Below are 24,383 nucleotides of genomic sequence, written 5' to 3'. Positions count from 1 at the left end.
GCCAGTTATATAAGCCAGATCGGCTGCAAAAGAAAATAAATACAGGAGTCCCTAGTGTAGCTGATAATTGTTTTCCTTCAGATTATAGCCCTATTTTTAGGCTTCTATATATATGAACTCTTTCAGTCCTCCTAACAAAGATTATCATCCCGTTAGTACTTGACAAGGCAACTGTGCCTTAGAGAAAGGGATACTTAAAAGCTAACAGAGATAAAAATTGTGTCTGTTAGGTTCTGAAGTCCTTGTTTTAACCACTATGAAACACCTGGACTTCAGATGTGTTCCAAAAACAGTGTTCACATAGATGTAAGTTAAATAAGTGTCATTTTAAAATATGAGGAACTGTTATGTTAAAATTTCTAATCTCAATGAAAACCGTAAAAAAGAAGCAAGCAAGCAGAAGGAGAAGGAAAAAAGGGCCATGTAAGTGCATGAAACTTAAGATAAATGTGAATGTGTTTTGTTTTGTTAATGCTTTCTCACTCTATCCATTAACAAACATTGTAAAGGGTTCAACTCTTGTAGCCTGGGTTTATACTGATTTCATGTCACTTCACATGATCCAGGGAAATCACAGCACTTACAAGCCTACAAGGATTTATATTTCCTAAGGTAATTATACCTTGGATTATTACAGAAGGAAACATAATGTTGAGTGGGTAAAAAAGGTCTGGTTAAAATGTTAAGTGGAAAAAATAGAAATAATTTAAAGATTATGATTCATATGATACCAGAATACATATACTACATACTTTTATGTAATTCTAATTATAGCAACTTTATAATATGCAATTATCTCTCTTATTCGTCTATCTTTGGTTACTTCAGATACACCTGAAAATCAGTATATTTCTAATAAGGGAAAAAGTATTAAAAATGAAAAAATAAAATTTAGTACTCCAATGATTTGTTTACATTGTCTTCATAGCACTGTTAATTAGTATAACATATATGTGCATATTGTAATATCCATATATACAGTTCAGGGCAGGTTTTTTGGTTTTAACAAATCTAGGATTATTCCTTTGCATTTTACCATGTGCAGTCTCTATTCTGACTTTGACTACAAGCCACCCCCACATCCACAGTTCAGTGTCTGCTATAAGAACTCTCAAGGATCACAGCTGTGTGCTGGCAAAAGGGCTTGCATAACTCAATGAAGCTAAGAGCCATGCTGTGCAGAGCCCCCCAAGACTGATGGGTCGCAGTGAAAAGTTCTGAAAAAACATGGTCCACTGAGGGAGGAAATGGGAACCCCTCTAGTATTCTTGCCTTGGGACCCCGTAAACAGTGAGGAAAGGCAAAAAGATACAACACTGGAAGATAAGCCCCTTCCCAGATCAGAATTTGAGCAAACTCCAGGAGACAGTGAAGGACAGAGAAGCCTGGCATGCTACAGTCTGTGGGGTTCCAAAAAGTTGGACAGGACTGAGCTATTGAACAACAGGTCAGAAGGTGTTCTATATGCTACTGGGGAAGAGCTGGAACAATTACAAATAGCTCCAGGAAGAACAAAGCAGTGGAGTCAAAGCAGAAATGATGCTCAGTTGTGGGTGTGGCTGGTGGTGAAAGTAAAGTCCAGTGCTGTAAAGAATAATATTGCATAGAAACCTGGAATGTTAGGTCCATGAATCAAGGTAAATTGGATATGGTCAAGCAGGAGATGGCAAGAGTGAATATCAACATGTTAGGAATCAGTGAACTACAATGGACAGGAATGGGTGAATTAAATGGACAGGAATGGGTGAATTTAATTTAGCTGACTATTATATTTACTACGGTGGATAAGACTCCCTCAGAATAAATGGAGTAGCTCTTACACTCTACAAAAGGGTCCAGAATGCAGTACTGGGGTGCAGCCTCAAAAACAACAGAATGATCCTGATTCGTTTCCAAGGCAAACCATTCAACCTCAGTAATCTGAGTCTATGCCCCAGCCACTGAAGCTGAGGAAGGTGAAATTGACCAGTTCTACGAAGACACATAACATCTTTTAGAATTAACACCAAATAGAGATGTCCTTTTCATCATAGGGGCTTGGGATGCAAAAGTAGGAAGTCTAGAGATACCCAGAATGGCAGGCAAGTTTGACCCTGGAGCACAAAATGAAGCAGAGCAAAGGCTAATAGAGTTTTATCAAGAGAATGTGTTGGTCAAAGCAAACAACCTTTTCCAAGAACCCAAGAGACAACTATACAAAAGGACATCACCAGATTGTCAATACAGAAATCAGATTATTTTTTGCAGCCAAAGATAGAGAAGCTCTATACAGTCAGCAAAAACAAATCCTGGAGGTGACTGTGGCTCAGATCATGAGTTCCTTACTGCAAAATTCAGTCTAAAATTGAAGAAAGTAGGAAAAACCATTACCCTCATGGATCAGCTGGTAAAGAATCCACCTTCAATGTGGGAGACCTGGGTTTGATCCCTGGCTTGGGACGATCCCCTGGAGAAAGGAATGGCTACCCACACCAGTATTCTGGCCTGGAGAATTCCATGAACTATATAGTCCAGGAGATCACAAAGAGTTGGACACAACTGAGTGACTTTCACTTCCTTCAGGAAAAACCACTAGGCCACTGAAGTATGATCTAAATCAAATCCCTTGTGATCATACAGTAGAGATGACAAATAGATTCAAGGGATTAGATCTGGTAGATCGAGTGACTGAAGAACTATGGACAGAGGTTTGTAACTACAGGAGGCAGTGATCAAAACCATCCCCAAGAAAATAAATGCAAGAAGACAAAGTGGTTGTTTGAGGAGGCTTTATGAATAGCTGAGGAAGCAAGAGAAGGAACAAAGGGAAAGACATACCCAACTGAATGCAGAGTTCCAAGAATAGCAAGAAAAGATAAGAAGGCCTTCTTAAATGAACAATGCAAAGAAATAGAGGAAAACAATAGAATATGAAAGACTAGCGATCTCTCAAATAAAACTGGAGTGATCAAGAGAACATTTTATACAAGGATGGGCATGATAAAAGAAACAATAAGAAACAAAGAGAAGCAGAAGAGATTAAGAAGAAGCGGCAAGGAAAAACAGAAGAACTATATAAAAAAGGTCCTAAAGACCCAGATAATAATGATGGTGTGATCACTCACCTCGAGTCAGACATCCCGGAGTGTGAAGTCAAGTGGGCCTTAGGAAGCATTATTATGAACAAAGCTAGTGGAGAAGATGGAATTCCAGCTGAGCTATTTGAAATCCTAACAGATGATGCTGTTAAAGTGCTGCACTCACTGACTAGAAATTTGGAAAACTCAGTAGTGGCCACAGGACTGGAAAAGGTCCATTTTCACTCCAATACCAAAGGACAATACCAAAGAATATTCAAACTACCATCCATACAACTGTGCTCATTTCATGTGCTAGCAAGGTTATGCTCAAAATTCTTCAAACTGGTTTAGCTGTACATGAACCAAGAACTTCTAGATGTACAAGCTGGGTTTTGAAGAAGCAGAGGAACCAGAGATCAGATTCACTGGATCATGGATAAAGCAAGGGAATTCCAGAAAAACAGCTACCTCTGCTTTATTGACTATGCTAAAGCCTTTGACTGTTTGGATCACAACAAATTGTGGAAAATTTTTAAAGAGATGGGAATACCAGACCACCTTACCTGTCTCCTGAGATACCTCTATGTGGTTCAAGAAGCAATAGTTAGAACCAGACATGGAATAACTGACTGGTTCCAAGTTGGAAAAGGAGTACAAGGACATATGTTGTCATCCTACTTACTTTACTTACATGCAGAGTACATCATGCCAAATGCCAGGTTGGATGAATCACAAGCTAGGATCAAGACTGCCAGGAGAAAGATCAACAACATCAGATACACAGATGACTCCACTCTAATGGCAGAAAGAGAAGAGGAACTAAAGAGCCTCTTGATGAGAGTGAAAGAGGAGAGTGAAAAGCTGGCTTAAAACTCAACATTCAAAAAACTAAGATAATGGCATCCGGTCCCAAGACTTCATGGCAAATAGAAGGGAAAAAAGTGGAAGCATTGACAGATTTTATTTTCTTTGGCTCCAAAATTACTGTGAATGGTGACTGCAGCCATGAAATTAAAAGATGCTTGCTCCTTGGAATGAAAGCTATTGACAAACCTAGACAGTGTACTAAAAAGCAGAGACATCACTTTGCTAGCAAAGGTCCATATAGTCAAAACTACAGTTTTTCCAGTAGTCAGGTAGGGATATAAGAGTTGGACCATAAAGAATGCTGAGCACTAAAGAATTGATGCTTTTGAACTGTGGTGCTGGAGAAGACCCTTGAGAGTCCCTTGGACTGCAAGAAAATTAAACCAGTCAATCCTAAAGGAAATCAATCCGGAATATTCATTGGAAGGATTGATGCTGAAGCTCCAATACTCTGGCCACCTGATGTGACGGGCCAATACACTGGAAAAGATCTTGATGCTGGAAAAGATTGACAGCAAAAGCAGAAGTGGGCAGCAGAGGATGAGATGGCTAGATAGTATCACCAACTCAATGGACATGAATTTGAGCAAACTCTGGGATAGTGGAGGAGAAAGGAGCCTGGCATCCTGTGTCCTATCTAACTCACAAAGAGTTAGACAGGACTTAGCGACTGAAGAACAAGAACAATCAGAACCATGCATGGTCTATGAAGCTGAGTCTTCTCTGTAAAGGCCTTCACTCCAATTTCCCATCTAGGCTCAGAATGTTTCTCACTGCATCTTAATCCAAACAAAACAAAACAAAAAATCTACTTCATGTTCCTCTCTGATAGCAAGGTATTCTCTGTGAAGTTTCTGGTTAACTAACCCACAGGATTATATAATAAATGAAGATAGTAAGGCATTTGCAAATATAATGACTGGACAAGGAGGGAGAATTTGGAAACACCTAACTTTGAGACTTTCTTCAAATCCTAACAGATCCTTTTTCTAATATGCCTATTACACTGTTGAAAGTAGTCAATCTAAAAGACTTAGTGAACAATAACTGGCAGGCCACAAATGGTGGCCCTAATTATATGAAGTGTTAGCCGCTCAGCTGTGTCTGACTCTTTGTGACCCCATGGACTGTAGTCTGTCAGGCTCCTTTGTCCAGGCAAGAACACTAGAGTGGGTAGCCATTCCTTCCTCCAGGTCTTCCTGATCCAGGGACCGATTCCGGGTCTCCAGCATTGCAGGCAGATTCTTTACCATCTGAGCAACCAGGGAAGCCCATTTACATAAAAGACACACCAATTCAGTAAAGGCTCATAAGAAATTCCTCACATTTGGCTGATCTCTTAGCCCATGTAGCCGTTCAACCGTTACACATAGATTGATAGCAAAATATACAGAGTTGTTTCTGATTTCACAGTCAGAATATAATTGACCCAAAGGATCTCTTACAGCTTGCCTCCGTCATAATTAATATCATTTGAGTCTGGTTAAGCTCTAAAAGATGAAGAACCTTTAGAAAAGGCGAGAATTCTAAACAACTCCAGTGGGGGTGGGGAGGAAGAGAAGTGATTACAAAAAAATTCTCCCTTTTGTTCTTTTACAACCCAATCTCATAAGCTACTTTATCTCACAGTGAATCCTGTCATCATTAAATGGGTTCCTGCCATCTAATAGCCCCAGGTTAGTTTCCAAATATGTGTCACTAAAAGGAAATTTGATGCAGAAACCTAAACCAAAAAGATCCCAAACCTAAGTTTTTAGTTTTATTTCTGTTACCAATTAGATCTGGGTCTACTGAAGTAAATTACTGGACTCTCCCATTTCTTATTAGCAGTAGTAAGTAAACGCGTAATACGGGCCAAACTCTGGGCTAGGGGTGCTGTTCACGCTTGGTCCCACACAGTGCTATTGCTGTACCTGCCATACAGATCAGCCTAGAAGCTCAGAGAGGTTGTAACAACACTAAAGATGAGCGTAAGAGCTCCTTGTGTCCTGCCTTCCGGTGGCTCAGCTGGTAAAGAGTCCTCCTCCAACACAGGAGATCGCCTGCAAGCAGGAGACCCAAGTTCGATCCCTGTCTGGGTTGGGAAGATCACCTGGAAGAGGAAATGGCAACCCACTCCAGTACTGTTGCCTAGGAGATTCCAAGGACCAGAGGAGACTGGCTTAGAGACTAAACCACCAAGACCACCCTATCTACCTTACTGTAAATCTGACCAACTTATCATGCCTTTTCTCCCTAAGCATTCTGCCTCTCAGTTGCTCAACAGTAAGACAGGTGTAACAATCCTTGCCCAAGTTCAACTCCAGCATCACTGAAGTCATTAAATAAGATAATAGATGTGTAACTCTACAAAGTACATTTCTATGGAACAGGAATGATATATCATTAATAGATCATCATCCATAAAAAACATAACCAAGTAGGAACACCCTTTAATAGTGTATCTCCTATATTCAGTATCTATGGTCATGCTACTGAGAATTCCACTGCCAAACAAATCAAGGCCAAGAAAAGAAAACTCAAAGCAACATTAAATACTCCTGAGGCCAGTTTTTTGTGATTTTCTTTTGAGAATATCATTAAAAAAATTTTTTTTGGCATGTTCCCTAATCAGGGATCCAGCCCACACCCCCTGTAGTGCAAGTGCGATGGCCTAACCATTGGACCGCCAAGGAAGTCACAAAGCCAGTTTGAAGATAAGAAAAATTAAAATAAATAAATAAATAAAATAAAGATTCCACTTTATTTTAAAACAGCTGTTCCTAAGATAAAATGCAGTATATATCAAATACAGTACATCATGACACCATGTTATAACCTATGTTAACTTCAACATATTAATTTGTGACAGTAGCTTTTAACTCAGCAGGTAGTGCTGAACATGGAAAAAGTAGAGTTAGTAATAGAGAAAAGGGCATTTTAAAAGTAAGAAATGTTCAGTAAAAGCATAAATATAAAGAATAAAATATTTATGTGGGTAGAAAAATATTCTTGAATGCTAATAAAATAAAATTAGCTATTAAATAAAATAAATTTCTAAAAATGCCAATTACCTTTACTATATGCTCAAATCTTGGGCAACTATCATTTTAATGTATATTTTCAGCTACTACAAACAACAGAAAAAAAGAGGGAGGTTGATTTTCTTTGCCTTTTTTGCTGCTATGGGGCAAACAGATAGGGCTCTTCAAAGGCTGTGCAGCCGGTACTTGTATGAGGTATTTGTGTTACTTGAAAAACATGATACTGATATAAAGGATGATGCTATTCATTTTACAGCCTTTAACATACAAACTCAGAAAGTTCCACTTCCAAACAGCGAAAGGAAGCTAGTACACAGAGGGGAAAATTCAATAGGAGGAACCCAAAGAGTGAATGCACTAAAGTGACATCCTCACATCAGCTGAGCACCATGAGAAAGAGAAGGGCTGGGCCATTTTCCCGAAGCTCTAACAGGACATTTTCAGTGTCCATTAAAGTCTCTTTTACACAAAACACACCTACTGGGTGCATATTAGTTTTAATAAATATTACCAACTAGAAATTATGACTAGATATGTGGTTTTAGAGGCATAAACACATATAATGCATTCTGAATGGTGTTGACATTCAGAGGATTTACATGTTAAGTTGATTAAAATCCATAAAGAAGCAGTATTTTCCTAGGCAGTCATCAGGATTGGGGTTAGGGTATAGTTCTTTAATTCTAAAGTCCTACTTAAAAGCCTCGAAAGTAAATATCTACTCTAGGCTCCATTTGGAAAAGCCACAATCAGAACATGGCAGATCTCTGACCAAAGTGTCACTTAAGCCTCCTGTTTCTAGAATTGCACCATAAAACCCAAAGATATGGCACAAAAAGAACCTTACTGAGTATTATCTGCCCCCCGCCAAACAAAAGAAAGAAACACCTTTCTTAAAATCATTGTCCTAAACTGTAAGAGCAAAAGAGATTTTTTAAAACCTTGTGCCATTGTTTCCCAATAATAGAATTCCAGAAATAATTTTAAATATATTGTGATCGGAGATAAGAAAAAGGCACAATGCAGATTTGCATGGCATCACTAATTAATATGCTCATGTTTTCTTTATGTAAACCCAGAAACTTATCTCTACTTGAAAACTGTTTTCAACACTCACATGAATACAGACAACAGCATTCAGTTTTAACCACTAGAGTGAAAACAACTTGAAGCCATCCTTGGAAAATATTCAGATTATATGAAAACAGACTAAGTAGAGAAATGAGGTATTCTATACCAGTATTGCAAATCTCCAAAGCTTATTTGTAAAAACTCAAAGAGAATAAGCCAAGTAATAAAGTAAGACCAGATATTATCAAAATATCTCTGACCTCCTTGTCCCTCTTGGTAGCCATGCGATATATATTTTGAGAAATTTATTTTTTTCACAAGGAAAAAGAAGACAGAAAGAGAAGAAGAAATGTTTATTACGTTTCTTTATTAAACAAACTCCCAGCTGTAAAACACAGAGCCCCACACACTGTAAGACTAAGTTTCTTCCACCATCCAGGGAAAGAACTGCACTTACCAAGAAAAGTTTCTTGACACCTCAGTTCTCTGTTCTAGTCAAAATCTGACACTCATCTGTTATATTAAATATGTAATCCAGTTCCTTCTTCCTAAACTTTCCTAGAAAGTTCTCCTAATTAAAATGTATGCCTACATTACTCTCGGAAAAATATTAACACTGATATTTTAAAAGAATATCCCATGATGTTTTACATGAAGGAATTGATCAGAGTGGCAGCCAGTATTATTGAGATTTAGACACCTAAATACAAGACTCAACAAAGGACCTAATATAGTTCTGCCCTCCAGAAGGGTTTTGTTTGTGTTTGTTTCTACTATTTAATCAAATTATATTTTAGCATCTTACTTGGAAACAATATCATCATTTTTAAATAAAAATTTTTAGTGTTTGGTTCTTATTTATTTTTTTTAGTAAGCACCTATGTGTGTTTTCTACTAGATCCCCTAGATAGTAATATTCAGATTTTTTAATTAATACTAATATGCAAGATTAAAAAGAGGAGAGTTCTAATTTAACACTCTCTTGAGAAACCTATATGCAGGTCAGGAAGCAACAGTTAAAACTGGACATGGAACAACAGACTGGTTCCAAATAGGAAAAGGAGTACATCAAGGCTGTATATTGTCACCATACTTATTTAACTTATATGCAGAGTACATCATGAGAAACGCAGATAATGGCATCTGGTCTCATTGCTTCATGGAAAATAGATGGGGAAACAGTGTCAGACTTTATTTTGGGGGGCTCCAAAATCACTGCAGATGGTGATTGCAGCCATGAAATTAAAAGACGCTTACTCCTTGGAAAGAAAGTTATGACCAACCTAGATAGCATATTCAAAAGCAGAGACATTACTTTGCCAGCAAAGGTCCGTCTAGTCAAGGCTATGGTTTTTCCAGTGGTCATGTATGGATGTGAGGGTTGGACTGTGAAGAAAGCTGAGCACCAAAGAATTGATGCTTTTGAACTGTGATGTTGGAGAAGACTCCTGAGAGTCCCTTGGACTGCAAGGAGATCCAACCAGTCCATTCTAAAGGAGATCAGTCCTGGGTGTTCATTGGAAAGACTGATGATAAAGCTGAAGCTCCAATACTTCGGCCACCTCAAGAGAAGAGTTGACTCATTGGAAAAGACCCTGATGCTGGGAGGGATTGGGGGCAGGAGGAAAAGGGGACCATCTCAGAGGATGAGATGGCTGGATGGCATCACCGACTCGATGGACGTGGGTTTGGGTGAACTCTGGGAATTGGTGATAGACAGGGAGGCCTGGTGTGCTGCAATTCATGGGGTCGCAAAGAGTCGGACATGACTGAGCGACTGAACTGATGCATAAAAAAGGGCTCACACTTTGTTTTCCCATTGAGTTATACATATAAAATCTCCTAAATCCAACTTTTTTTTTTTCAATAATCATATGATTTGAACATCTCAGATTTTTCCATAATCCCTCAAGACTTAACTGGAATTTTCCTTTACTTCCATGGGCACAAGTATAGATGTGCATGATTAATAAGGATAAAACTGAAAAGTGTGTCTTACTGAAAATCTGCTATAGCTGTGACATTATCTGTAACTGTATTACAGCAGAAAATGAATATATTTTCGCTCTTTAGCCTTCTGTGTTTTATAAGAGTCAAATACTAGAAATTTGATTTTGCCTAAAACATTGCTCTAATACATTTTTTGACTGACTTTAGCAGTGTTCTCTTTTGTTGAAGGAGAACTTAAAATTTCGAAAATATTAGCTATGTCTTAAACTCTATTCTCAAATATAATTTCTAACATGGCTAGCCATTCCTTAACAGATGCCAGATTTATGGATATTTCTTAGGCACTTCTCTTTCTGATAGTGCGGTAAAATTTTGTTCAGAGATTCTCTCCTTATATAGAAATGCAATCCCAAAGAAACACAATGCCAAAGAATATTCAAAGTAGTGCACAACTGCACTCATCTCACATGCTAGCAAAGTAATGCTAAAAATTCTCCAAGGTAGGCTTGAAGAATACATGAACCAAGAATTTCCAATGTTTCAGCTGAACTTAGAAAAGGCAGAGGAACCAGAGATCAAAATGCCAACACCCACTGGATCATAGAAAAAGAGAATTCTAAAAAACCATCTACTTCTGCTGCATTGACTACTCCAAAGCCTTTGATTGTGTGGATCACAACAAACTGTGGAAAATTCTTCAAGAGATGGGAATATCAGACCACCTGACCTACCTCTTGAGAAATCTGCATGCAAGTCAAGAAGCAACAGTTAGAATCAGACATGAAACAACAGACTGGTTCAAAATTGGGAAAGGAGTATGTCAAGATGGTACATTGCCACCCTGTTTATTCAACGTCTATGCAAAGTACATCATGCGAAATGCAGGACTGGATGAAGCACAAGCTGGAATCAAGATTGCTGAGAGAAATATCAATTACCTCAGATATGCAGATGACACCACCCTTATGGCAGGAAAGCAAAGAGGAACTAAAGAGCCTCTTGATGAAAGAGGAGAGTGAAAATGTTGGAATAAACTCAATATTCAAAAAACTAAGGTCATGGAATCTGTTCCCATCACTTCATAGCAAATCGATGGGGAAACAGAGGAAACAGTGAAAGACTTTATTTTCTTGGGCTAGAAAATCACTGCAGATGGTGACTGCAGCCATGAAACTATCAGACACTTATTCCCTGGAAGAAAAGCTATGACAGACCTAGAGAGCATATTAAAAAGCAGAGGCATTATTGTGCCAACAAAGGTCTGTCTCATCAAAGCAATGGTTTTCCCAGGACCCATGTATGGATGTGAGAGTTGGACCATAATAAAAAGCTGAGCCTCGAAGAAGTGACGCTTTTGAACTGTGGGGTTGGAGAAGATTCTTGAGAGTTCCTTGGACAGCAAGATCAAACCAGTCAATCCTAAAGGAAATCAGTCCTGAATATTCATTGAAAGGATTGATGCTGAAGCTGAAGCTCCAATATTTTGGCCACCTGATGTGAAGAGCTGACTCACTGGAAGAGACCCTGATGACAGGAAAAGAGAAGAAGGGGCGACAGAGGATGAGATGTTGGATGGCATCATCTACTAGATGGATATAAGTTTGAGCAATCTCCTGGAGCTGGTGATAGATAGGGAAGTCTGGCGTGATGTAGTCCATGGGGTCACAAAGAGTCAGACATGACTGAGTGACTGAACTGAACTGAAAAATGCTAGATAGAAAATATAAGTATTTGTCAATGAATATATTAATTGATGTGCTTCTCTTGTGGCTCTGCTGGTAAAGAATCCACCTGCAATGTGGGAGACCTGGGTTCGATCCCTAGGTTGCTAAGATCCCCTGGAGAAGGGAACAGCTACCACTGTGGTATTCTGGCCTGGAGAATTCCACGGACTGTATAGTCCATGGAGTCATAAAGAGTCAGAACGACTAAGCAACTTTTACCACCACTACTTGGTATTAATTGATGGGACAGTAAGGGGAGTCCTCAAACCTAGAAACTGCTCAAAAACATGAGTCCAGAAGGTTAATAGGTTCTGAAGATGGCATTTACCCTGTGTAAATTTGTGGAACTAAGAGGAATCAGGGCTTGGGATTTAATTGGCTTCGAAAGAGAGGTTGGATAAGAGAAGCCACACAAACTCAAGCCTTGGGAAGAGAAGCACTGGTCTCACTCAGGAACATGGGTGAAAAATTTAGAAGACTATAAATTGGATAATACATAATTAGTAATTCTTGGACATATTCCAGGAATGCAAAGTAAGTTCAACATTAATATAAATCATTAACATAAATAGATTAAGTGGGGAAAATGTCTATCATTATCAATTAATTCACAGAAAGAAAACTTAGACTAGAAATCAAGAGGAAAACTGATAAAAGCTGTCTACTGAAAGACATAAAATGCACATAATTAATGGTGAAATATTTAAAACATTCTTTCTTTAAAAAGAATGAAATAAAAATCCACTGTCATCACTTCTGTTTGACATTGTAATGGAGATTCTAGCATAAAATAAGAGAACACAAGTGAAAGCAACAAAACTGAAATGAAAAGATGTATGGGGTGGGGGAGGGTCATCAATGATTCTGGTAATAGCTTATTTTCAACATGCAAAATGTGTTATTTGTTTTAGTGGTCTCCTTTAAGTGGTTCAAATACAAGGTATGTGGATATATTTCTCAATGAATGAAATATCTCATATATGTTTAACAAAAGAGAAGCAAAGAAAAGTTAGAACATTTTAAGAATGAAATACAAAAACTAATATGGAAATCAGAATAATATAACTTCATACTTCTTTTAATTATATGTGAGTGTGTTTCTTTGAAATATAACCACTAGTAAATATATTCAATCTAAGGCCACACTAATTTTAGGGTTAAAGGCTTTCAAACACCCATAAAGATTCGGTAAGTTTTGTTATGGTAATCCCAAAGACACAGTGATATGTCACCTACTTGACTGTTATACACGATAAGACCTTTTTTACTGAGTCCGTTGTCTTTTTTCCTTCCCTGAAAAATTATACTTGCAGGCATTAGAACTGGAACCAAAGAAAAGATTTATGTGCTAATCTGTTCTTAGAGGAAACCATATGCTTTTGAACTACTGTGACTTAGTCCATGTCAATGAGAAACCACAGTTAACTTACTCAAGAATCAAATGTTTAAAAGGTGCCTTAACAATTTAGATTTTACTTCTTAAAAATCCTTTGGTTGAGATTTTCATTTCATTCTTGTCAACCCCCTTATTTTATATTTCTTTCTTCTACTTAAAGAGACAAATTAAGAAGAAACAACACAGGATTTCCAGTTCAAGATGGCAGAGCAGAAGAATGTGTGCTCATCTCCTCTTGCAAGAGCACCAGAGTTGCTCCTATCTGTTGAACAATCATTGACATGAGGACACTGGAACCCACCAAAAAAAGATAACCCTATGTCTAATGACAAAGAAGAAGCTATAACAAGATGGTAGGAGGGGCACAATCACAATAAAATCAAATCCCATACCTGCCAGTTGGGTGATCCACAAACTGGAGAACAATAATACAGAAGAAGTTCTCCCACTGTTGTGAAGGTTCTGAGCCCCATATCAGGCTTCCCAGCCTGGGGATCCAACAAAGGGACTGGGAATTCCCAAGGACTCTCACTTTGAAGGCCAGCAGGATCTGATTACAGGACTTCCACAGGACTGGGAGAAATACACTCCATCCTTGGAGGGCACAAACAAAATCTCACATGGACTAATATCCAGGAGAAAGGAGCAGTGACCCCGCAGAAGACTGAACCATACTACCTGCTAGAACTGGAGGACCTCTCATGCAGGCATGGGTCAGCAGGCTTGCCACACAATTGGAGAGCTGGCAGCAGCAGTCCTGGAAGGGGCCCCATGGCATAAGTCCTCTTGGAGGTTGCCACTAACCCTACCATGGACCCCATAGACCCCAGGTCTGGGTCACTTCAGGCTAAACAACTAACAGGGAGGGAGCACAACCCCAATCACAAGGATATAACTGGATTAAATGTGAGAGTTGGACTGTGAAGAAGGCTGAGTGCCGAAGAATTGATGCTTTTGAATTGTGGTGTTGGAGAAGACTCTTGAGAGTCCCTTGGACTGCAAGGAGATCCAACCAGTCCATTCTGAAGGAGATCAGCCCTGGGATTTCTTTGGAAGGAATGATGCTAAAGCTGAAACTCCAGTACTCTGGCCACCTCATGCGAAGAGTTGACTCACTGGAAAAGACTCTGATGCTGGGAGGGATTGGGAGCAGGAGGAGAAGGGGACGACAGAGGATGAGATGGCTGGATGGCATCACTGACTCGATGGACATGAGTCTGAGTGAACTTTGGGAGTTGGTGATGGACAGGGAGGCCTGGTGTACTGCGATTCATGGGGTCGCAAAGAGTCGGACACGACTGAGAGACTGAACTGAACTGAACTGAACTGAAGCACAACCCTGCCCTCTAGAGCAAGACCTAGTTTATCCCACCACTAGTCCCTCCCATCAGGAAGGATACACAAGTCTCTCAGTCTCCTCCATCAGAGAGCAGACAGAAGAAGCAAGGAGAAGCACAATCTCACAGTGGCTAGAACAAAAATCACATAAATCACATAAATCACAATGAAAAAGCAGAAAGTCATGTCACAGATGAAAGGACAAGATAAAAGCCCCGGGGGGGATGGGGGGGCTAATGAAGCGGAGATAGTAAACCTTCTCTAAAAGAATTTAGAATAATGATAGTGAAGATGATCCAGGATCTCAGGGAAACAATGGAGCAGATTCAAGAAATGTTTACAAAGACCTAAAAGAGCTAAGCTTCCCTGGTAGTTTGGATGGTAAAGAATTTGTCTGCAATGCAGGACACCCAGGTTTGATCCCTGGGTAAGGAAGATGCCCTGGAGAAGGAAATGGCAACCTACTCCAGTATTCTTGCCTGGAGAATTCCATGGAGAGAGGAGCTTGGTGGGCTACATTGCATGGGGTCGCAAAGAACTGGATACAACTGAGCAACTAAGCATACACACATGCAAAAGACCTAAAGAACAAACAAACAGAGATGAATAAATACACTAGAAGGAATCAAGAGCAGAATAAATGAAACAGAAGAATGGATAAATGACCTGGAGAATGGAATGGTGGAAATCTCTGCCACAGAACATAGGAAAAAAAAAAAAAAATGAAGACACCCTAAGAGACCTCCAGAGCAACATTAAACACACCAACATTCACATTATCGTGGTCCCAGAAGGAGAAGAGAGAAAGAAAGGACCTGAAAAAATACGTGAAGAGATAATAGCTGAAAACACTTCTAACATGGGAAAGGAAATAGTCAACCTAGTCCAAGAAGCACAGAGAGTCCCTGGCAGGAATACACTGAAACACATAATACTCAAACTGACAAAAATTAAAGACAAAGATAAATATTAAAAGCAACAGGGGAAGATGACAAAGAGCATACAAGGGATATCTCCCAAAAGGTTATCAGCTGATTTCTCAACAAAAACTCTACAAGTCAGAAGGGAATGGCATGATATACTTAAAGTGATAAAAGAGAAGAAATTACAACGAAGAATACTCCTCCCAGCAAAATTCTCGCTCAGATTTGATGGAGAAATCAGAAGTTTTACAGACAAGCAAAAGTTAAAGAGAATTCAGCACCACCAAGCCAGTTTTACAACAAACACTAAAGGAACTTCTCTAGGCAGGAAACACAAGAGAAGGAAAAGATCTCCACAAAATAAACCCAAAACAATTAAGAAAATGGTAATAGGATCATACATATCGATAATTACCTTAAATGTACATGGATTAAATGCAGGAGCCAAAAGACATCCACTGGTTGGGCAGATGAAAACATGTGCGTGCATGCACTTCCACTTCCCACATCACTCTACTTAACCCCTCAAATTGTATGTATTTTATATTGCTAGGTAATCATGTTCCCATTATGGCTTGCAATATTAAAGATCTTTTATTTTTTGTCTGGCTATTGATTGTGAAAAATGATAAACATTTTCTACTATAGTGATTTTTGATTAGTATAATAATTGTATCACGATTGCTCAACAGAAAATAATAGAATCCTACATCACTTAAAAAAAGCAGCAGCAGCAGAAGAAACACAGAATTTCTTTACCCTATGGAAACCTTATTCCACTTTGTATTGTTTTTCTCTCAATCAGCCTTTTAGGGAACTTTTTGCTAGCTATCTCCTACCACATCTCTCTGTCAAAAATGAAAATTTGTATTTTATACCTTTTTAACTCAAGACAGTCTTATAAAATATTATACTGGTTTTCCTTCTTAACGGCTAAATTTTATTTTTCATAAAAATCTGAACCTCTGAAATTTTCTCATCTTACCTCAGAAGTATTGTAACTTGACAAATTATCTAAGAAATATAGTAAGATTCATTACACAATCTCAAAGTTAGCTGGTTAATTGCAACATACCACAGTTAAAGAACACAGTCAATTAGAGGTAATCAAAAACTTAGACCATAAAATCCACAATGAATTAGTCAAGTTTCACATGACTTAGTGGTTTAGATTTCACTTAAACTATCAATTTTTTCCTAAATAAAATGATACTCCTTCCACATACTTGTTTCTTGAAATCTGCAACCATGTGAAGCTGACATAAAGGTATCAATTTCACAGAAATCTAGGAAAAAAGAAAAACTGTCAAATGTTGCACAGCTGAAACAACTATTTAATTTCTGTTTTTCTATATCTAGATAGACAATATTTGTTATTTGCATAAGGAAGGACTGAATATAGGAAATATAGGATGTGTGAATAATCACCTTTATAATTTCAAATATGTGGTCATTTTACATAATTTTACATATTTACATTAGAAAAGAACATTAAAATAAATGTTATCATGCTAAATTTTCCTTGGATGAACCCTGCTTCATTAATCCTAAATATTTTCAGAAATTGTTTCTAAACAAAAAAATCACAATATGTTTTATAAGGCAAATTGCTACAGAGTTAATAAACCAACCATTCTAAAGAGCAGATCTGATTTTTAATTTATAACTTGTAAAACTGTAAATGCCTTTTAGCACACTAAATATGCTGCCCCTATGCTATCATTATCATCCTTTTTTATGTATATGAGCTCACTGATCTGTTTATCCATAACAACTTTGTAAGTCTCTGTGTATGACCATAATTAATAAGGAAGTCAGCAAATAGGTGGTTTAGGGAAAACTGATGATGTGTTTGAGACGCAGACAAATCACCGAGATGGCGAAGTCCTACAGTCACGGGGACAGTAACTTGGAAATTCAATGACACATTTATTGACTCCATACTAATATATCCCAAGTAGTGTTCTGGATTCTATACAGAAACCAAAGTGAAGGCACACTTTGGACAGAACCTTGCAGAATGAATAAATTTTAAGAGGAGGCAAAACCATAGATGAGACAGCTGTGGAAATGAGAGAAAGATAGTCAAAATTGTGTAGTGTTTCTTGAAAGCCCTAGTAGCAGAAATCAATGGTGCCAAATTCTGTAAGAGCCAAAGATACATGGGAATTTAGATAAGGCCAGAGGCCAAGAAAGAAAAGTGATCATACATTTAACCACTTTGAAATGCATTAAGAAATGCTTTTTCCAAGCAAATACTTATCAATATAGTATATAAAACACAGTGTTTTAAACACACACTAAAAAAAAAAGCTTTTAAATATTATTATATTTAAATAATATAAATATATTGACTTGTTCATTAAATAATGAGCTTGCTTATTAAAGCAGTCAAAGAAAATTTCCTCCTTCCCAAGCACAAAAATGCAAAGAATCATTGTAAATGAGCAAACTACAGCAATCAACTATGTCTAGTATTTTCCTGACATTATCAACCACATAATGAGATAGGACTTGTGGTTTACATAGTCCAAATCAGCTATCATTTCTCTACTATCCAGATTTAAACATAAATTAGCAACACACTCACTATGACAGGCTCTACTCATCATCATTTGCATCCAATCAGTTAATGACTGGCAGCTGTCTGTACGACCCATTACTGAAGGCAGCAGCTTTCATGTATAATGCTTCATGAGGCTTAAAATCATATTCTGTTGAAGTAATAGTAGACTGAAGTACTCCAAAATTTGCAAAGGCTTTCAAAGGAGAAAAAAAAAAAAAAACTAACTCAATGAAATAACTGTAATCTCAAACACAATTACATAAGACTGGCTTTAAAGCATTTCTAATCTTTGGCTAGGCTCAAATAACATCACAGACTAAGAAAAAACTATCTTAAAGAAGATGACTACCAGTCTCATAATTGCTAAGGAAGTCACTGGAGCCAGAATATTTATTAGCATGTTATAAATAGAAAAAAATCAGGAACCTGGATTTTAAAAGTTTTGCCTTGTATCAAAATGGAAGCATATGTCACAGAAGGGGCTCAAGGAGTCCAAAACTAACTCCACTCCCAATTCTATCCCTCTTATTATGAAACATGCCTTAGTATGGAATGCTGCTGCTGCTGCTGCTGCTAAGTCGCTTCAGTCGTGTCTGACTCTGTGCGACCCCATTGACGGCAGCCCACCAGGCTCCCCCATCCCCGGGACTCTCCAGGCAAGAACACTGGAGTGGGTTGCCATTTCCTTCTCCAATGCATGAAAGTAAAAAGTGAAAGTGAAGTCGATCAGTCGTGTCAGACCCTCAGCGACCCCATGAACTGCAGCCTTCCAGGCTCCTCCCTCCAAGGGATTTTCCAGGCAGGAGTACTGGAGTGGGATGCCATTGCCTTCTCCGTTAATTTTAAATTTACACTAGATTTGCTTCTACGATTTCAACCCTTTTTTTGTTATTATAAACATACATAATGGCCTGCCTCAGGGAGATAACCTGAGTCAACCACCTGTGAAGGACATTTTCAAGGACTGAATAGTCATTTTACTTTGTTTCCTCACCTCCCCTCCATCTCTGAACTATGAGAGAACCTGGAAACCAGGCCCTGACAAGATGATTATTTTGTGGTGCTAGCCTGCCATCTTCTAGGTCAGCTGGCTCCCTGATTAAAATCTCTTTCTTGCCTCAACGCCTCTTCTCTCAGATTTATTGGCCTGTCGTGTGGTGAGCAGAGCAAGCTTGGACTTGGTAACAAGGATATGGTACATCAACAACATATTTTACACTTTCACTTCCTTTAATAAATATACACCTTATCTCTAAATAAGTTCTAAAATTTTTTAAGGAGGGGGATTACGACTAACATTTATTCATCAGTGTATTCACTCAAAAAAACCCTCTCTCTTCCAGGCACTGTCCTAGTAGCTACATACATAGCATTAAAAAAAAAAAAACACACACACACAAAACTCCTTGTCTTCTTGTGTCATGCATTATACTGTACAGTGAACAACACATTCAAACAATAAACACAGAAATAAGGAAAATATAGTCTGTCAAATGGTCCTAAATGTCATGGGAAAAACAAAGTATGGAAAGAGGACAGGGAACACTGGACAAAGCAGAAGCAGAAGGGTAGCTGCGATTTTACAAAGAGCAGACAATTTGACAGTAAGCACCTTAATGATAATGCAACGTCACACCAAAGACCTAAAGGATTTGAGGGAGACTATCTTAAAAAACACATTCCCAGAAAAAGCAGTAACAAGTGCCAAAGGTCTGAGGCCAGGGTTTCCCTGGCATAAAGAAGGCACAACATATGGGCCAGGAGGGCTGGAGTGAAGCAAGCAAAGGCAAGGCTGGGAGCCTGCAGTGTCCGGTCTCTGCCTGTGTGCTTTTGAGTCTGAGAGAAATGGGTGCCAGTGTAGCACTGGGAGCAGTGAACACCACAGTCCAGTTTATGTTTCAAAAGAATCATAGGGCTGCTGATGAAAGGTCGATGCTAAGGATGGAAAAATGGAAGCAGGGGTTCAACTCAGACGAATAAAAAGCTTGGACCTCCTCACTCCCATTCTTACAAGAATGTGCTAAACAAATGGCAAACTCAAGGAAGATCCAGTTGCAAAGAGATGAGACTACCTGGAGGAGAAACGGACAGGAATAAGTAACTGGCAATAACCTGCTGAAGGCTGGTTAACCTTCAGTAACCTGCTGAAGGCTGAATATGGTGGAGCTTAAGTGAGACTAAGAAACTTCTGGAGCCCCTAATCTTAGAGGCATCTAGCATCTAACTCTTTTGTGGGTTTTAGTTCAGGGCCCAGGAACTCCCAGGTTCTTGCATTGAAAAGCCAAGAAACAGGCCTTCCTGGCTCTGCAGAGGAGGAGAAAAAGAACTTTTATGAAATGATCCTCCTTCATAACAAAGGTCGCCCCTCCAGGGAAGCAGCTTTACCACAGCTGTTTCCCAGGGCTGTGGGGGACAGGCACTCCTCTCCCTCCCATCCCCTCTGGCTTTCCTGTCCCAACAAGAAGGAGAGAGAAGGAAAGTTAAGAAACTCTCATAAAGGTGACAGCCCGGAGACACTAAGATTTAATCACCAAAAAAAAGAGGACACATTCCTTCTCCTACATTTAACCAACACACCAGCAGGGCTCCAGTATAAAAATGGTTAATTTACAGGAGAAAGAGATGCAAAATACAGACTCCAAGTTTGGGCTAAAGCCCAAAGACTATAGAAAAGAAAAGGAAACCAGGGAAATACAATGCCTCTATCTACAGCAAACATTCAACGCAAGCCCAACTCAGGGTCAGATTAACATTAAAACTCACATTAAGCCTTTTTTACCTAAATTCCTATTATTAATACCTGATAACATCACATCTGACTCTCACAAAAGCATGGTAAAAGGCAAGGAAATGGAAGCAGGGAGATTTCGCTATAGCCTTTTAGTCTGATAAAAGATGGTGGTGACTTGGGGCATGATGGTAGCAGTGGAAATGGTAATACGTGGTCAAGTTCTGGATGTGTTTTTGAAGACAGAACAGAGGGGATTTGCTGATGAAATGGATGTAGGGTAGGAAATAAAAAGAGCAGATATACATGACTCATAACGTTGGGCAAAGCTTTTGAGAAAATGCAGTTGCTATCAACTGAGATGGTAAAGCACTTGGCTGGAGTACAGGTTGGCAAAGGGGTTGTTCAGGAATTCAGTTTTTGATGTCTCAGAGGATTTATACTACTGGTCAGCTGTATACTCATTTAACTAATAATATTTGGAGTACTTAAATACGATCACACTTCTTAAGTAGTAGGAGACACGAAAATATATCAGACGTGCTTAATAACTGTTTTACTGAGTGAACAGATGGATGAAGAAATGACCAATCATTTTAACCATGCCACCAAAATAATTTCAACAAAGTCAGAATCATAACTGTCAACAGTATAGTAGCTAATGCTGGAAAATATTGGGGAATTTTTTCACCTACCCTGGGACAGAGACTGCTACTTATAGCAGCATCTCAGGATCAGCCCCACCCTTCCTCAAGAGCAACACAGTGTGGCAGGGCACTCGGATTCCCAGGATAAAGATGATCTCTCCCAGCCTTCCTTGTAGTGAGGTGTGGCCCAGAGTCTGGGAGCGAGCATGGGATGGCAATCTCTGTGCTATGCTCTTAAAGAGAATGGGAACACCCAACATTTGTCCCTTCTGTCCCCCTTCCTGTTAGCTGAAGTGCTGAAGTGACACTGAGCCATTTTGGACCACTTGGACAGGGTGACCCCACCGAGATGGCAAGGGAACAAAAACAAAGGCGTGCGGATCCAGAAGACCCACGGCGCCATCTTATCAGCTCTGGACTACACAGGCTTAGACTGCTGTGAAACAATAACGATTCTATCTTCTTTGAGCCACTGCCATCTTGCCTCTTTGTTACAGTAGCTTAACCTGAAACTTAACCGATACATTTAATAAATCCTTCAAACAACCCTGTGATGAAATATGCCGGGGTTTTCTTTTAATTCCTTACAGTGTATATCTCTTTTAAACAGCAGGAAAATAAACTGGCAACCTAGCCATGTTTTATATATTCTCATGTACCAGTGAAGAAAAACTAGCCGAAAAGCATTCTATAAAGAACAGATTGCAAAAATTTTTACAGCAAGATTCAGGTGCAGACATTCAATAAATTGTTCAGTGCTCACTATGTTAAAAGCCACAAGGTAAAGAGTTTTCCATGAGAACTGAAGAATTCTATGCTATGTATCAGCTCAATTTTAATGTTTCTGCTCCTATTAAAGTCTCTGCAATCTATTAACCATTTTAAGTTAGTTAAAGACAATTAGTCCCCTGTCTTAAAGAAATGAGTAGTTGTTCAAGAACTCTAAATTGGTAATCAGATAGGAATGCCAGAGTTGTTTGTGGGACATCTAGATACTTGGATAAATATCCTGATAGGTATCAGCAGGCCATTCCATTCATTAGGAACAGTCTCACACATTCAGTATTTGAATACTGGTACAGAAATGTGCTGGAAAAAGTAGAAAAAGCCTAGTTCAAACATTATGCAAGCTGCCGTAATTTAAAGGATAAACACACAAAAAAATAGCTTATGAAGAACAAGACGCTGGCACTATTTACTATGATATATTTTTGTACTTAAAATGTACACTTATTTTCATTCAACTGCTCTCTAGCTTCTGTCATCATTTCCTTGCCTAAACCAGAGAAATCACTGAATTAACAGCTTTTGACTATTCACTTACACTTTAAAGGCTACTTTCTACTCTAGCAATAGATTTTGAGATTTGCTAAATAATTTTCTAAATCAAAAGCAATCATGAAAAATATGCTCAGCCTTCTCACTGTACAGTAAAAAGTGTATTTCCTTAAGTGACTTAAGGACTTACTTCCAAATGAGAATGTGCAAACCGCTTGGCAACATCCAGATAATTTAGCCTCTGCAAAACTAAGGATGACTCAACGCTTACACATGCACACACTGACACCTACAGACACGATGCCAAGATTCAGAGGTAGCCTTATCTCCAATCTTTCAAAAATGTCAGTGTAAGCCTTGTGGTATTTCCTCAGGTGATGCTTGGAAAACAGAAGGGCTAAACTGTATTTAAGTGAGATAACGTGACTTATTACATGATGAAAAGAGATGATGTCCATATCATTATTTTAAAATGTGGAAATCAAGCATTTTTCTAAATTCTGACGACAGTCAATATTTTTACACAATAGGAGCTCTAACTCCTCTGGACAAGTATAGTCAGGAACTTAGGAAAACATTTCCCTATTCCAAATATGGGACAACGGTAGTCTCTAAAATGGTCACATTAATTATCTCTCAAAGAAAAAAAAAAAAGAAAATGTTCAAGTAAGTATTACAAGAACCTCTTCTTTCTTAACACTGTTAAAAAGCAAGAAGGAAAGATATAAAAAGGCAGAAAGAGTAAACCATCCAGGTAAAAGCATAAAATAAAATATTACCTTTAGCTGGGTTTACTTTTATCCCTGACCTATACAGCATTTCCTCATTCTGCCAGTCTCCGTTCCTGATCGCCGTCTTGAGTCCATAGAAAACAATTAATGCAGCTGTAGCATAAAAAATCAAGCTCTTGAGAAACCTCTTTTGGACTTTGACATAAAGGGCTCTGGCACCCACTGTAATGAGGAGGCAAAAGCCCATACTAGGAATATACAATACTCGCTCTGCAATTACAAAGCCGACATAGAAAAACAGGTTCGTGGCAGGAACAAAGGGTATTATTAATAAAGATAAAGACAGAACAACTATGTTCTCCGTAGAAGGAAGCTGTGTTCTCTGCGATGCATTGTTTCTAATGCCATTTTCTACTTTGGATGCAAAGCTGGGTTTAATCTCTGAGTTCCCGTACTCCACCTCTGAATGGCAGCTATGTCCATTTGCATTCTGCTTGCCATTTGTTACAAATTTCCCGTTGCATTCTCTTTCTATGCTTGGGCTCTTCAAACCAAAGTAGGCAAGGAGGAGGAGTCCAGTATAGAAGGCCACAGTGTGTAAGTTTCTCCAATCAGAAATTGTTTTGAGCAGAGGCACGGCGTCCATTGACCAATCAAAACTGAGGGTATCTGGGCATAGCAACAGCCAAAGGTTCTTGGTTGGCAAGTAGAAGAAGGTGAGCGTGCGAGCCAGGAGGCTGTCCGAATCAGCAGCTGGGTTGTCAGAGTTGGAAAAGCTTGGTGGTTTGTTTCCCATCCAGTATAAACGGGCACCCAAAAGGGAAGTTCCCCAGAAAGTTAACAAACTAATGCTGAGAAAAAGAGACAAGTTCTTCCTCTGAAACCAAAAGAGAGGGGGAAAAAATTAAGATCATCATCAATACGGCACAGGAACAGATCATTTAAAAATGAAAAGTATCTTTAAATGGACAACTAAAAACAGAGTATTAGGTTTCAAATACATGACTTTGTTTCTATCTCCTTTAAACATGCTTATGGCTCCTGTAAGCTTTAAAAAATTGACTATGGAATCCAATTCTGTA

At 38.7% G+C, this 24,383-nt stretch overlaps 1 protein-coding gene across 1 annotated transcript in view; it reads right to left on the bottom strand.

Moving 5' to 3' along the window:
- TMTC2 (transmembrane O-mannosyltransferase targeting cadherins 2) overlaps positions 1-24,383 on the bottom strand; it is a 422,793-nt gene that overhangs the window by 189,365 nt on the left and 209,045 nt on the right. Inside the window, exon 3 of the mRNA XM_019960312.2 lies at positions 23,350-24,178. Coding sequence (XP_019815871.2) covers positions 23,350-24,178 — 829 coding nt within the window. The remainder of the gene's footprint in view (positions 1-23,349; positions 24,179-24,383) is intronic.

Source organism: Bos indicus, chromosome 5, assembly GCF_029378745.1.
Source record: "Bos indicus isolate NIAB-ARS_2022 breed Sahiwal x Tharparkar chromosome 5, NIAB-ARS_B.indTharparkar_mat_pri_1.0, whole genome shotgun sequence".
Classification (NCBI taxonomy): Eukaryota; Metazoa; Chordata; class Mammalia; order Artiodactyla; family Bovidae; genus Bos; species Bos indicus.
Note: the sequence above shows the minus strand (reverse complement) of the source record. Positions and strands in the feature narration are given on the sequence as shown.